This window comes from Callospermophilus lateralis, chromosome 3 (assembly GCF_048772815.1).
Source record: "Callospermophilus lateralis isolate mCalLat2 chromosome 3, mCalLat2.hap1, whole genome shotgun sequence".
In the NCBI taxonomy this organism is placed as follows: domain Eukaryota; kingdom Metazoa; phylum Chordata; class Mammalia; order Rodentia; family Sciuridae; genus Callospermophilus; species Callospermophilus lateralis.
The window spans coordinates 97,469,401-97,481,533 of NC_135307.1; the positions used below are offsets into that span (position 1 = coordinate 97,469,401).

The 12,133-nt window shown below is 43.4% G+C and overlaps 1 protein-coding gene across 1 annotated transcript in view; it reads right to left on the reverse strand.

The window, feature by feature from the left end:
* Positions 1 to 12,133, reverse strand: part of Gnb5 (G protein subunit beta 5) — a 40,777-nt gene that overhangs the window by 24,948 nt on the left and 3,696 nt on the right. The window contains exons 2-3 of the mRNA XM_076850795.1: positions 3,165 to 3,301; positions 35 to 76 (exon numbers count right to left, since the gene is read on the reverse strand). Coding sequence (XP_076706910.1) covers positions 35 to 76; positions 3,165 to 3,301 — 179 coding nt within the window. The remainder of the gene's footprint in view (positions 1 to 34; positions 77 to 3,164; positions 3,302 to 12,133) is intronic.

Here is a 12,133-nt window from a genome sequence, read left to right on the forward strand (position 1 = left end):
AGATTCCCTGATGTGCCTGGGAAGGAGGCCTCACCTTGTTGGTGGTGAAGGAGTCCCACACGATCACCTTCCCATCCTGGAGGGAGAAGAGAAAACAGTTCAGGGGCTGGCAACAGGTTCTCTCAGGTAATTGCTGAGAAGTCCGTGTCAAGCTGCGTCCAGAGGGACAGTGAAGTGGAAAGCTGGTGCAAGTACCTGGTAATCGAGACCCGCCAACCTACTCATGAAAAAAATGGAGGTGGGGAGGGGCTGAACTTCCCAGGCTGGCGAAAGGCCCAGTTTTCAACCCTACATTCTCTGAATCAACATGAGTACACAAAGCAAGGCTCAGACGCTTCTTCTATACCGCTGATCAACCTGCACAAGCTGTTGGCACACTGCTGTCATCCCCCCTATTCTAAATGTCCAAAAGTTAGACAGGGGAGTAAAAATTTAAAATTACCTTTAGGTGCCTGAGAGGTAAACAATAAACCTCTACATTACCTCCAATACCTCATCCCCTCTCTCATTTCCTTGAAGTCCACGTTCCCTGCAGTCCACTTCTCCAGGTGCCCAAGGACAGCAGAGCTCCCCACTCTGAGATTTCATACCCAGAACAATGTGCAATATGCTCCTATAACAACGGGGAGCTCTTTGGGCAGTTGTTCAGTGAACAAAGAGCACCCCCTGTCAGGGGAGCTATGGGCTATTGATTTCACAAACAATATGGTTACTTTCCTTGTGACTGTGGTACCCATGCTGGGGGTGTAGGGCATGACCACCTTGCCGTCTATTTGTAGTATAAACCCACTGGAGGTAAATCTATGAGTCCTGCCCCCTACAAGCATCCACCTGCCCAGATCATGGCGGATAGTGGAAGAGGGTGGACAAGTTGGCCTCCTTCAGTGCATGGTGTCCCTGCACATCCTCAGGGATGGTAAATCTGCGCTCTCTGGGGCAGGCTCAATTTTTGAATCACTCAAGCATTTGGAGCCAAATCTGCTGAATGAGCTTGGGGGAAATCAGAAGAAAACGCCACACACAGGCAGAAGCAAGGTCTGATTTCTAAAGGGATGCAGCTTCTTGTTTCACATGATCTGATGGAAAATTTCTGGATTAAGGTGTGTGGCTGAGGAACCTTGAAGCTAAGTCAAAGTTGGTCATTTGGGGCCTTTCAGGATCCCTAAGTGCAGTGGTTCTTCTGGTCTGAATTCTGACTAAATGGCCAAACACAAAGTGTGGGTAGCTCAGCTAAGCCTTCTGTGCCTCAGTCCTCCGTGCCTAGAGCCTCCACAGACTGTTGTAGGGGAGAGTACTGATGTCACCTCACTTCCCATGTCCATGGCTTCCTCCCCCTCCCAGCCCACTGGTCTCCCTGTGTGGAATCTCATTAAACTAAATGTGGTCCCCTCCATGAGCACAGATTTTTATACCAGGGGCCTACATGCCTAGAGAGATTGTGCCTTCCACCACAAACCCTGATCCTACCCCATCAGGGTGACTAATCTCCTGTCTTTTAAGGGAGAAGGTTGCTAATGAGTCAGTCTGTTTCAGAGCTTTCCTGTATTTTCCAGTTTCCTCCCCACACCCACACGCTCCTCCTCCTACCTCTCTGCAGCAGAGGAGGATGTGCGGGGCCTGTGCAGTTGTGGCCCTGGTCTTCCCACCTGCAATAGGTGGTGCATGAGCGATAGAAAAGCTGGTATTCCATATGCTTGTAAGGATTAAAAATCCAAAGAGCTAGCTAGGTAGCACCATGTACATCTGGATTATCACTTTGTGAAAATAAACATTTGAGAAAAAAAGAAAGGTTAGAAAGAAATGCTGCAAAATAATAATAATGGTTGGGACAAGGCAGTGGGAAGAAAACCTTTTTGTTCTGTTTTTCAGGGTTTCTTTAATATGCCTAAGTGATAAATTTATTATGGACAAAAATACAAAGCAAGTAAATGTGACATGTTAGGTTTGTAATAATATATGATAATAACTGTCCTATCCAATTTTAGGCTGACATAAATGTTATAGCTTGTGGATAATCTAGGATATGTAATTTTTATACTCACAAGTTATTAAGAAAAAATAAATCTTCTTTTAAAAAAGCTGAGCAAAAGCCAGGGGTGACAGAAAACCTACACTGACCATAAAAATCTGATTTATGAAATATCTTATTGAACTTCAGTTTACATGTATTATGTGTAATACATATAACATAAAAATGGATTAAAAAAAAAAACAGATGTAAAGGTTACTAAACTGTGGGAGCCAGCCTCCAAGCACCTCCCCATCATCCCAGGTGATGAGTTCACACTCCCTAACAGAATCCCCTTCCTCATATCAGGAATGTCATCCTAAGGCTAGGTCATAAAAGACAGCATGGCTCTGCCTCTGTTCCCTCTCCTGGGTCACTTGTTCTGGAACAGACTATCTATGTTTTGAGTAGAACTTCAGATAGGTTCACATGACAAGGAATGGAGGCCTCTGGTCAGTAGCCAGCCATGTGAGCAATTCATCTTGGAAGTGAGTCTGCACCTCAGTTAAGGGGTCAGCTAACTGCAGCCTCATCAATGTCTTCACAGCAACCTTGTGAGAGGCCCTAACCAGAATCAACACCTGGGTGCTTGATTCTTAGAAACTGTAATAATAAATATCTGCTGTTAAAACAGTTGCTAAATCTTGAGGTAATTAGTTATGCAGAAATAGATTATAAATTGATAAGTTGTAAAATAAAATATGTAAATTACAAAAAATAAAAATGAAAAAAAACAATAATTTCCAAACACATATTTTTAATTTATTAAGATATAAGAATTGATAAACTCTTAAAATTAAAGAAAGTATTGGTGGAATCTCAATCACTTATGTCCTTGATTCAGGGGTGAAAAAGACTTTCAAAACTGCATTTGCTCACAAATAGGACCTTGTAACATGTTCAGATAGAAATAATCTTAAATGGCTCATGAAAGAAGTCAAATTCAATCTACAATGTTCCAACTATTACCAATTTCAAATCTACCCAAACTAGTGAAGTTCTATAGTGTGCAAGAGAATTCTTTCTGCTAAATCATGTCCTTTGGAGAATACGCCCCCCATAAAGATCAGAAGATGGCTTTTGAAAAGGACAGCTCTGCTTTCTCTTAGCTGCAAAAGCAGAAGGCTGCTCAGGTCACTCACCAGGTGCAACGTACCTGTGAGGAGCTCACGATCCTCCTCTTATCTTTGCACCAGTCCATGCAGAGAACTTTGTTCCCATGGCCTTTGAGGGTCCTTCTGGTCTTCATGACAAACTGGCCCAGGGCCTCCACCCGCTCTGCCACCTGGTGCACTGGAATGACAATGCCACAATCAATCTTGAGCCCCGAGCTAACTCAGCGATGACACTGGCTTTGCGAGGGTGAGGATGCTGTGCATCATCTGTGTCACAGCTTGATTGTCCTATTGTACACATTACATTATGCCTTTGCAATACTCCCTTCTAAGGTCAGTAGTGGGTACAGATAATACAGTCATGCTCTCTTTGTGTTTAAAGCACTTCAAATAGGTGCATATTGAGGGATTAACAAGACGCCGTATTTGCAGAGCACTCTATAGAATCCTCCCACTTAAGGGCCTTGGCTCAGAGAGGTGGGCACTGCTATCCCCATTTAACAGGCGGATAGGAGACTGCTATCCCCATTTAACAGGCAAGGAGGTGGAGGCTCACAGAGGCTCTTTGAATCATACAAGTTCATAGGACTCACTGGTAGCCAGATGGGGACTTCTGGTCATTTGATTATCACTTTATACTCACAAGGAAAGCTGACCGTATAAAAATTGCCCCATTAGGGCCATCCTGTGCACCTTGCTGCCTGACAGAGGCACCATGTCTAACTGATCCTCGTGTCTAGCACATGCCTGGCACATGGTAGGTGCTGCAGCAAGAATGAAGGGGAGGACCACCAAACAAGCTGTCAGCAGAAGGCGCACCTGTGAGTTTACTGCAAATCTTAGAGTCCTCAGAGAGAACAATGTAATGGCCTAAAAGTCTGAACACATCCTCTCCCTATGACACCACCTACACCAGGGATGAAGCTCTCAAGGTCAGCTTCCCGTGGCCGTGGACCACAACCTGACACTCAGGGAGAGCTTCCTAGGGCTTAGAGAGAGGCTATGACTGATGAGTCTAAGAGAGAGACAAGTTCACAGGAGCAGAAGAATCACAGGGGACAGCAAGCCCAGGCCCTTCATCATGCAGGTGAGGAAACTGAGATCTATGGGGAGCAGGGGTTCTCCTGCCATGGGCAGCAGTCGAGGGTGCCCCTCCTTTTTGGGTCAGTGAGAAGTCAGTCTCCTACCCCCACCTTCTCCTCTTAACCCTCTTGGTAGGCCTTTCTGCAGACAAGTGGGGAGGGAAGGGTAATCTGGACCAGTGGACAGCCTAGGAGGGGCACAGTTCCTTACAGACAGAGCAAGGAGTGATGAGAGGCAGGGAGGTTGACCTGCTCCCCCTGGGAGTGGGGAAGGGCAGGGAGCAACCTGCCAATGGAAACCAGTGACAGGGCAGAGATGTGGTTTGGGCGGAATGACAACAGCACCCTTCTGGCAAAACCATCTTCCCTTGCCTTTCCCTAAACACCACAGTGTGCAAAGAGCTATCTTCAATAATATTTAATGATCACAATCAGAAAATTATTGCTGAAACAATACTAGTGTCTAAGCTAAAGCCTTATTGAAATGCTGCCTATTGTCCCAGCAATATGCTTTATAGCAAAGGAAAATCCAAGATCAAGTGTTACATTCAGGAATGCTTCTCAGCCCCCCAATTATCTCACTCCCTAATTTGTTTTTTTTTTCCTGATGTTTATTTAGGATTAGGTTTGGCTAAGGCATATGTGGCAGGGATGTGGAGTTCCTGGGGACACATGCTGCCATCAGCCACTGCTATGGGCGGTAACCTTCATCATTTGTTTAAGGTAGCACCTGCCAGGTTTCTTTTTCTTTTTTCTATCTTTCACTGTCTTTGTAGTGAACAAGTGTCTTGTGGGGATATACTCTGAGACTGTGTAAATACCATGGTATTCCTCAGACTCTGATGTCCTTATTGTGAAACTCATTAATTTCTCCTGCCTACCCCAGTTATTGGGCTGCTAGTTAGAAAGTGGTGACTTTTCTAAGTCCACCATCCCTTCTGCATTTATTAGTTGGTTTTCCAATCTGAGGAGGTGCTTTTCCTCCTCTCGCATTTATTTATTCGTTTATTTATATTAGCATGAATTCTTACTGTATTCAATAGGTTATAATCCATTACTAGCGCTATTTACTTTGATGCTGAAACTGTTCTCTTTGCCCCCTGGGAACCCCTTCTGCAGGCTTGTGACTTCCTGACATGCCCCACCGTCCTTGGTGCACTTCCCACTCTGAGCTCCTGTTACTCTTTCCCTGTCCTGGAATCAGTCACTTCTCCAAGAAGTCTTGGTTCCTCTTACTTGCCCCACTTCTGTGTGATGAAAGAAAAGAGGTGTGCAAAAAAGTCTTTGTGAGAACTCAAAACTGGAAAAACACTTGCTACACTCTGAAGTGCTCCATTATGCCATTGCTCCTGCTGAAACTCTGAATTACTGCCACCAACAGCATGGCAGTCTTATTGATACACTGTTCACAGAAACACTTGAATGAAGTTTAAAAACAGACCGAATTTTCTGAATTCTTACAAGCCTTTTACACAAGCCTGTATCATCAGTTCAGCATTGTGAGCATATTCTATTTTAATATTTTACTGATATTATACTGATATTACTGCTGCTTCTCTCAAATTCAGCATTAGGACAGCCATAGCTTTTTAACATCCCCCTTAAAAAAGAGATGACTCATCAACTAAAATAGAGCCCTCCTTACATAACATGAATTTGAACATATCCCAACTATTAATTACTTTTTCTCACTGCATTTTCCCTTCCCACGTAGAGATTCACTCCCAACCCACTCCATCCTGTTTCTGTCTGCCAAGTTTTGCAACCACTGAATTCAAGATTTTCTTAAAAGTTAAATATCAGAAAGTAAAAGGAGATCTGGAAATGAGCTAAATATGTTTTGTATTCTATTTGGGGGAGCTCAGTCTGGGGTACATGTGGTTTCTTTTTTGCCTTCTGATGAACCATACTTCCAGGATATAAGTTTTAAAATAATTTTTTTAAAGAAATGATGACCGCAACCGTCTGGTTTCTGCAAGAATGGCAACCTGGTGGAAAATTCCACTAGAAGCTAAACTTCAGGAAGCCAGGGGTGCTGTCTTGTTGAAGGCCTCCTCAAGGCATAACCGGAGCAGGTAGATCAGAATTCTGGCCGTGGGGTCAAAGCCAGGCTCTGCCACATGCCAGCTGTGCAACCTTGAGTATCACCTTCCCTGTCCCACCTTGCTTCTCTCGTGGGGTTGCCAGAATGACTGCTCAAGCCTGGCCAAGGGAACACGGGGTAATTAGCTGTGATCTTCTCCAGCTCAGGTACCCTGGAATTACTTTTTTTTTTCCTGGTAAAATATTATAGGTTTATTTAAAACTTATTTCTCACCTTGAGTATGCAAAATATAAACTTCTCAAAAATGTTCATTTTACTTTGTAGTTTACAAATATGCAAAACAGAAGTATGCTTAAGTTTATATTTCATATCTATTGAGGCACGGAACTATAGAGAAAAAAACACATTTGTTCTGCTTAAGGCATACCTGGAAATAGATCATTGTACAAATAGTTGCACATTTGAAATCACAGTGCATAACAGACCATCTACATAAAAATGTAAAAGAAAGAAATCTGGCATATTCCCAGTAATACTTAATTGACATATTCATAGTGCTTAGTATTTACTACACTTCAATCAACTGGAGCAATTCTAAGCAGCAGTTTTTGGTGGAGCAACCAGACTTAAGCCCCTTTCCCTGCTTTTTCTGTACCTCTCTTACACCAGCCCTTACCTCTCATTACTACATCAGCTGCCAAGCAGCTCCTCCAGTCATCAGGGCAACTCACGAGCACTGGGGGAGACACACAGTAGTTTCAGGCCCACTTCCTGATCTGCACAGGAACTCAATATGCAGCCCTGGGGATTGAACTCAGGGGCACCATATCCCTAGCCCATTTTATATTTTATTTAGAGACAGCATCTCACTGTCGCTTAGTGCTGCACTACTGTTTAGGCCGGCTTTGAACTCGTGATCCTCCTGTCTCAGCCTCCCCAAGCCACTGGGATAAAAGGTGTCCGCCACCATGCCTGGCAACACGGAGCCTTTGTAAAAGTTCCTTCTAAATGTCGGTCTTTTTCTGTCCTTGAGAACTTGGACTTGACCTTTACTATACACAAATCTTAATGCCATATACAGACAGCTTGAGCTCTCTCCTGGATGATCCTGGTTCAACTTGGGCAAAGCTCCCAGATCACCAGATGTGTGAGATTCTGTCTAGGCTCTCCCTGGAGTTCAGAACTGGGGGAAGAGATGGAGCCATAGATGACTTCAACCTAACATGTGACTTGCTAAGCTAGAAGTGTGGACACAGGGTATCACACTGGGCTTTCTGGGGTGATGTTTGAGATCAGAAAAAAGGACAATAAGATGATTCAGAGGTAAGGGGGACTAGGTGGGCACTCTAAGTGAGGAAATGGCAAAAGCTAAGGCCCAAAAGTATTATATTAGTTAGTTTTGGGGGGGCAAAAGTTAAGGCCCAAAGGTATTATATTAGATAGTTTTTTTGTGGCTGTCACCCAAATACCTGCCTGACAAGACCAGTTGGACTCATGGTTTCAGAGGGTCAGGTCAGCCTACTCCATTGTTTTGGGCCTGAGGTGAGACAGAAAGCGTGGCAGAAGGGCAGCAGTGGAGGAAAGCTGCTCAGCTCATGGCAGGGTCAGGAAGCAGAGAGGGGAAAGCGAAGGGGCCACAGGGCAGATGAGCCCTTCCAGGGCACACCCTCAGTCACCCATCATGCCCCACTTGCCTACAGTTACCACCCAGTTAGTCCATTCAAACTAAGATGGACCGATGAGGTTATAACTCTCATCATCTAACAAAATCACCTCTGAATATCCCTATATTAACACAGGAGCTTTTGGGGGACATCTCATATCCAAACCATAACGGTCAGTATGAGATAAGCAAACGTTTTTAGGGCAGTACAAGCAACTTAATCACAGTAGAGGACTAAGGGTGAGGAATGGGCGCAGGCAAGTAATGGCTTTGTATACCCACAACAGAGCTCCCCCAGGGACAGCAGCCTGTCGAGGGGCTGTCATCAGGGGCGTGACATGGCCAGATCTGCCTTTTCATGCCTTCCTCTGGAGCAGTCTGGAAGAGAGTTGATGGAAACCACACTGGAGGAGGAATCCAGTTAGGAGACTCCTTTCCTTGGCAGATCCCTCTCACCGCTCTTCTCTATGGTCCCTCCAAGATGTGCCTGAAACAGCCTTGAGGCTACTCCAATAGGGGCTGCTCCCTGGCCCCATGCTCTCCTTCCCATGTCCCTGAAGTGGGTGCTGTCATTCTCCAAATTATAAGGGTGACAGAGTTTATCCAGATGGGGCCTTGGAGACAGCTTATAATTCTGGCAAAGACTAACATTTCGCCAAGACATAGCTTCCTCTCAGCTTACAGAGGATAGTTTTGCTGTTTATTTTATAATCTATGCAATGTGATCCTAAAGCAAAATGTACAGCATGCAGATCCACCACCAGAATTCAAACGATGTAAATTTACAAAGTGAAAATATGCGACAGGGTCCTTCTGATCATTCCATAAGGCCACCAACAAAAGGACCGGGGCAGGAAGAAGCTCCAAAATGTCCCTGAAAATGAACGTTCTGAAACTGAACGCAGAGAAGATAAGTTCAAACACAGTGAGATGTCTTAGATAGGAAGACAGAACTATTAAAAAAGATACTGAATTGTTTTCAAAGGTTTGTACTAATACAGCCTTTTAATAGCTACCATTTAGTAGAACAAGAATTAAAGAGGAAAATTATCCAAAGCTAATTTTTGAAAACTCATACAGTCTGATTCTACCCCTAGGTAGAATGGGATGGGATGAACTCACACCCCTCAAACATGGGTATGCAGGGAAAACATTTACAATTACAGTACCTTTCTTGTTTGTGTCAGATTTTTTTTTATGGTATGTCTTTATTTTATTTATTTTTATGCAATGCTAAGGATCGAACCCAGTGCCTCCCATGTGCTAGGCAAGCACTCTGCCACTGAGCTATAGCCCCAACCCTCTGTCAGAGATTTTTGAATTGCTTTAAAACCATACATTATCCACAAAGAAATTCTACTCCCAGTTCCCCGATTAAAGACAGAAGAGTTAGGTTGTAGTGCAATCTTGAAGATAGTCCAATATAATAATATTATATGACAACATTAAAAGGAAACATAAATGATATAGGGAACTATTCAATGTATTAGGTTAATGTAAAAACTAGGCTTGAATTCTACATCCAGTACAGTCCCAAGTGTTCTATAAATATACACACAAACATAAAAATAAGCTATGAACTATATCAAAAAATTGAAAGGCACTACTCTACATGGTGGAGTTTTGAAAGATTTGTTTTCTTTTGTATTTCTAAGTTTTCCACAGTATTAGTTTATTATAACAGTCCACTAGAAACACTTGCATTAGCTGGCACATGTGTAATTATGAATGTAGAGCAAAAGGCAGGGAAGAGGAAGTGCAAGGCAGAGGGCTCTTGTTCCCAGCCTGAGGCAGAGCAGCAGGAGGAGGGGGATGGAATTCTAGAAGCCTCTGTAAGTAGAGCACAGAAAAGTAAATGAACATATTTGCTTCAGACTAATCTAGAAGTATGGTTTTTTCCTAGATTTCCCCCCTAAACCATGATATCAGAATATCCAAGGCTGCAGCCATAAAGCATTAGAGAATAAAACTTTTCAGGTCAGGTGCAGTGGTGCATGCCTGTACTCTCAGCAGTTTAGGAGGCTTGGATAGGAGGATGGCAAGTTCAAAGAGTTGAGGCTCAGTGGTTAAGGACCCTTGGGTTCAATCCCTGGTACTCCACCCAGCAAAAAAAGAAAAAAAAATTTTCACAAAATTATATCTAGAAGAAACAGAAAAGTCTGTAGCCTCTGATGATGAATTCTGAGATTCACTCAAATTTAATCTTGATTTGTACTCAGAGAAATTAGTTTCAGTTGCTTTGTTACTTAACAAAGGAAACTGCTGCAAGGAGCTGGGAACCTGGATGAAGCTCCCACACAGTCCAGGAGGCTGTTATGTATATTGGATGAAATGAACACTGTGTCCTTCCTGCTCTGTCTGCTGTCTGTCTGTCTTCCAGATCATTCCTCGGCCTAATTTCAAATTAAAGAGTCTTTAAAGTTGAACTGTCTCCCACCTCTTTCTTCCTTGATCATATTTTCCATTTCAGGATTTTTTTCCTATATATTAAAAAAGGAATAATGTGCTGATGGGTATAAAATGAAAAATGTCTCCATTAGTGCATATTAATGTGGCTTTTTTAAGCTAAGGAAATCAGATTACATATACTGCTTGGCACTTTTTTTTTTTTTTTTTTTTTTACTTACTAAAAAATGAACTTCTTTTCATACATCCATACATGGATTTACTTTTCATTCTTTTAAATGCAAATCTCAGCTTTCTAAAAGTCAAGTACAGTGAAGGGAAGAACTACACCCAGAGCCTGTACTTTGGCTTTCCTTCCTGTTCTGCTCCGAAATCACTGCAGCTCTCTGCCCTCTCATCTGGAACGATGGGTTTGCTAGGAGAAGAAAACTCTGTGCTGGAAACGGAGGATGAAGCAGGAGACCCTTCTGGATTCCAATCCCTAGAACCTGAGATTATGCTACCTAAATGGCAAAAGGGACTTTGCAGATGTGATTAAATTAAGAATCTTGAGATGGGAAGATTATCTGGGATTATCCAGGTGAGCCCAATTAACCACAAGGATCCTTTTAAGAGGGAGACAGCAGGGTCCAAGTTAGAGAAGGGGATGTGACATCTGAAGTCGTGATCAGAATAATGTGGTCAACGAGTCAAAGAATGCAGGTGGCCTCTAGAAGTGGGGAATGGCAAGGAATGGAGACCCCTCTAAAGGCTCCAGAAGGACCTGCTGACTGATTTTAGACCTCTGACATCCAGAACTGTTAAGAGAATAAATTAATGTTGCTTTAAGACACTAAATTTGTGGAAAATCTGTACAGCAGCAAGAGGAGACTAATATAAGCTATAGCCGTGATTGTAAATGCCTTAGAATCAATCAAGGAAGCACTCACCCAAAGCAGAAGGTAAGTAGCAGGTGACAAGGGAAACATCTAGGGAGAAGCAGGAAGCTCTGGAGGAGTGTGGGGAGAAGTAGAGTCCCCTGGAGAACAGGGCCTGGGCTCTTAGTTTGAGGTAGGCTGAATTCTCATCAGATGATTCACATTAGCTATTTCTGTGTTTCATGTTGGTCAAGGGCCTGACTTGGGGATGAAGGTCCAAAAGAATGGACTAAAGGGACTGAGGGCTAAAGGGATGGGATTTGAAGAACCTAGGGTTTGGAGTCAGGAAACCTGAATTTTCCCCTCCAAATTCATGAGCTCCAATTTTGTTGCACTAACTTTTCAGGCAAGGATCTGAGATAACAGTAGGGTGACTAACCATTCTGGTTTGCACAGGACTGAAGGGCATTTTAAAACCCAGTCCTAGGCAAACTGGGATGAGCTGGTCATCTTAGAGCTTATGGTGTAAAGGAGTCTCAGAATAGGGAGGGGTTACAGTGCAAAAGTGCAAAATGCAAAAATGTACAAATATCCAACACCTACTGCTCTGGGGAGTAAACCATGACCCTCTGGTGTACAGCCAGATTGTACCCCAACAATACTACAAATCTTATGTGTCTGGTTTCATGTTCTCAATTTGCTGCAAACTCCTTAGACTCCACAATGGGACATATCTGTTTGGGCCATCATGAAGCAGGCAGGTAATCTCAACGGGGTCTGTGTGTGTCAGAAACAGATCTATCAACTAAGAAGCTGCCTGCCACATACTGGTTGCTCTGGGAGATACAGGAAAGTACCCAATGCCTGTCTCTGCTTTGGAGAGTAAGCCAGATTCAGCTTCTGCTCCTCCCCAGCTTGATAGACTCTTCTCCCCCAACCCTAGACTCTTGGCCATTTG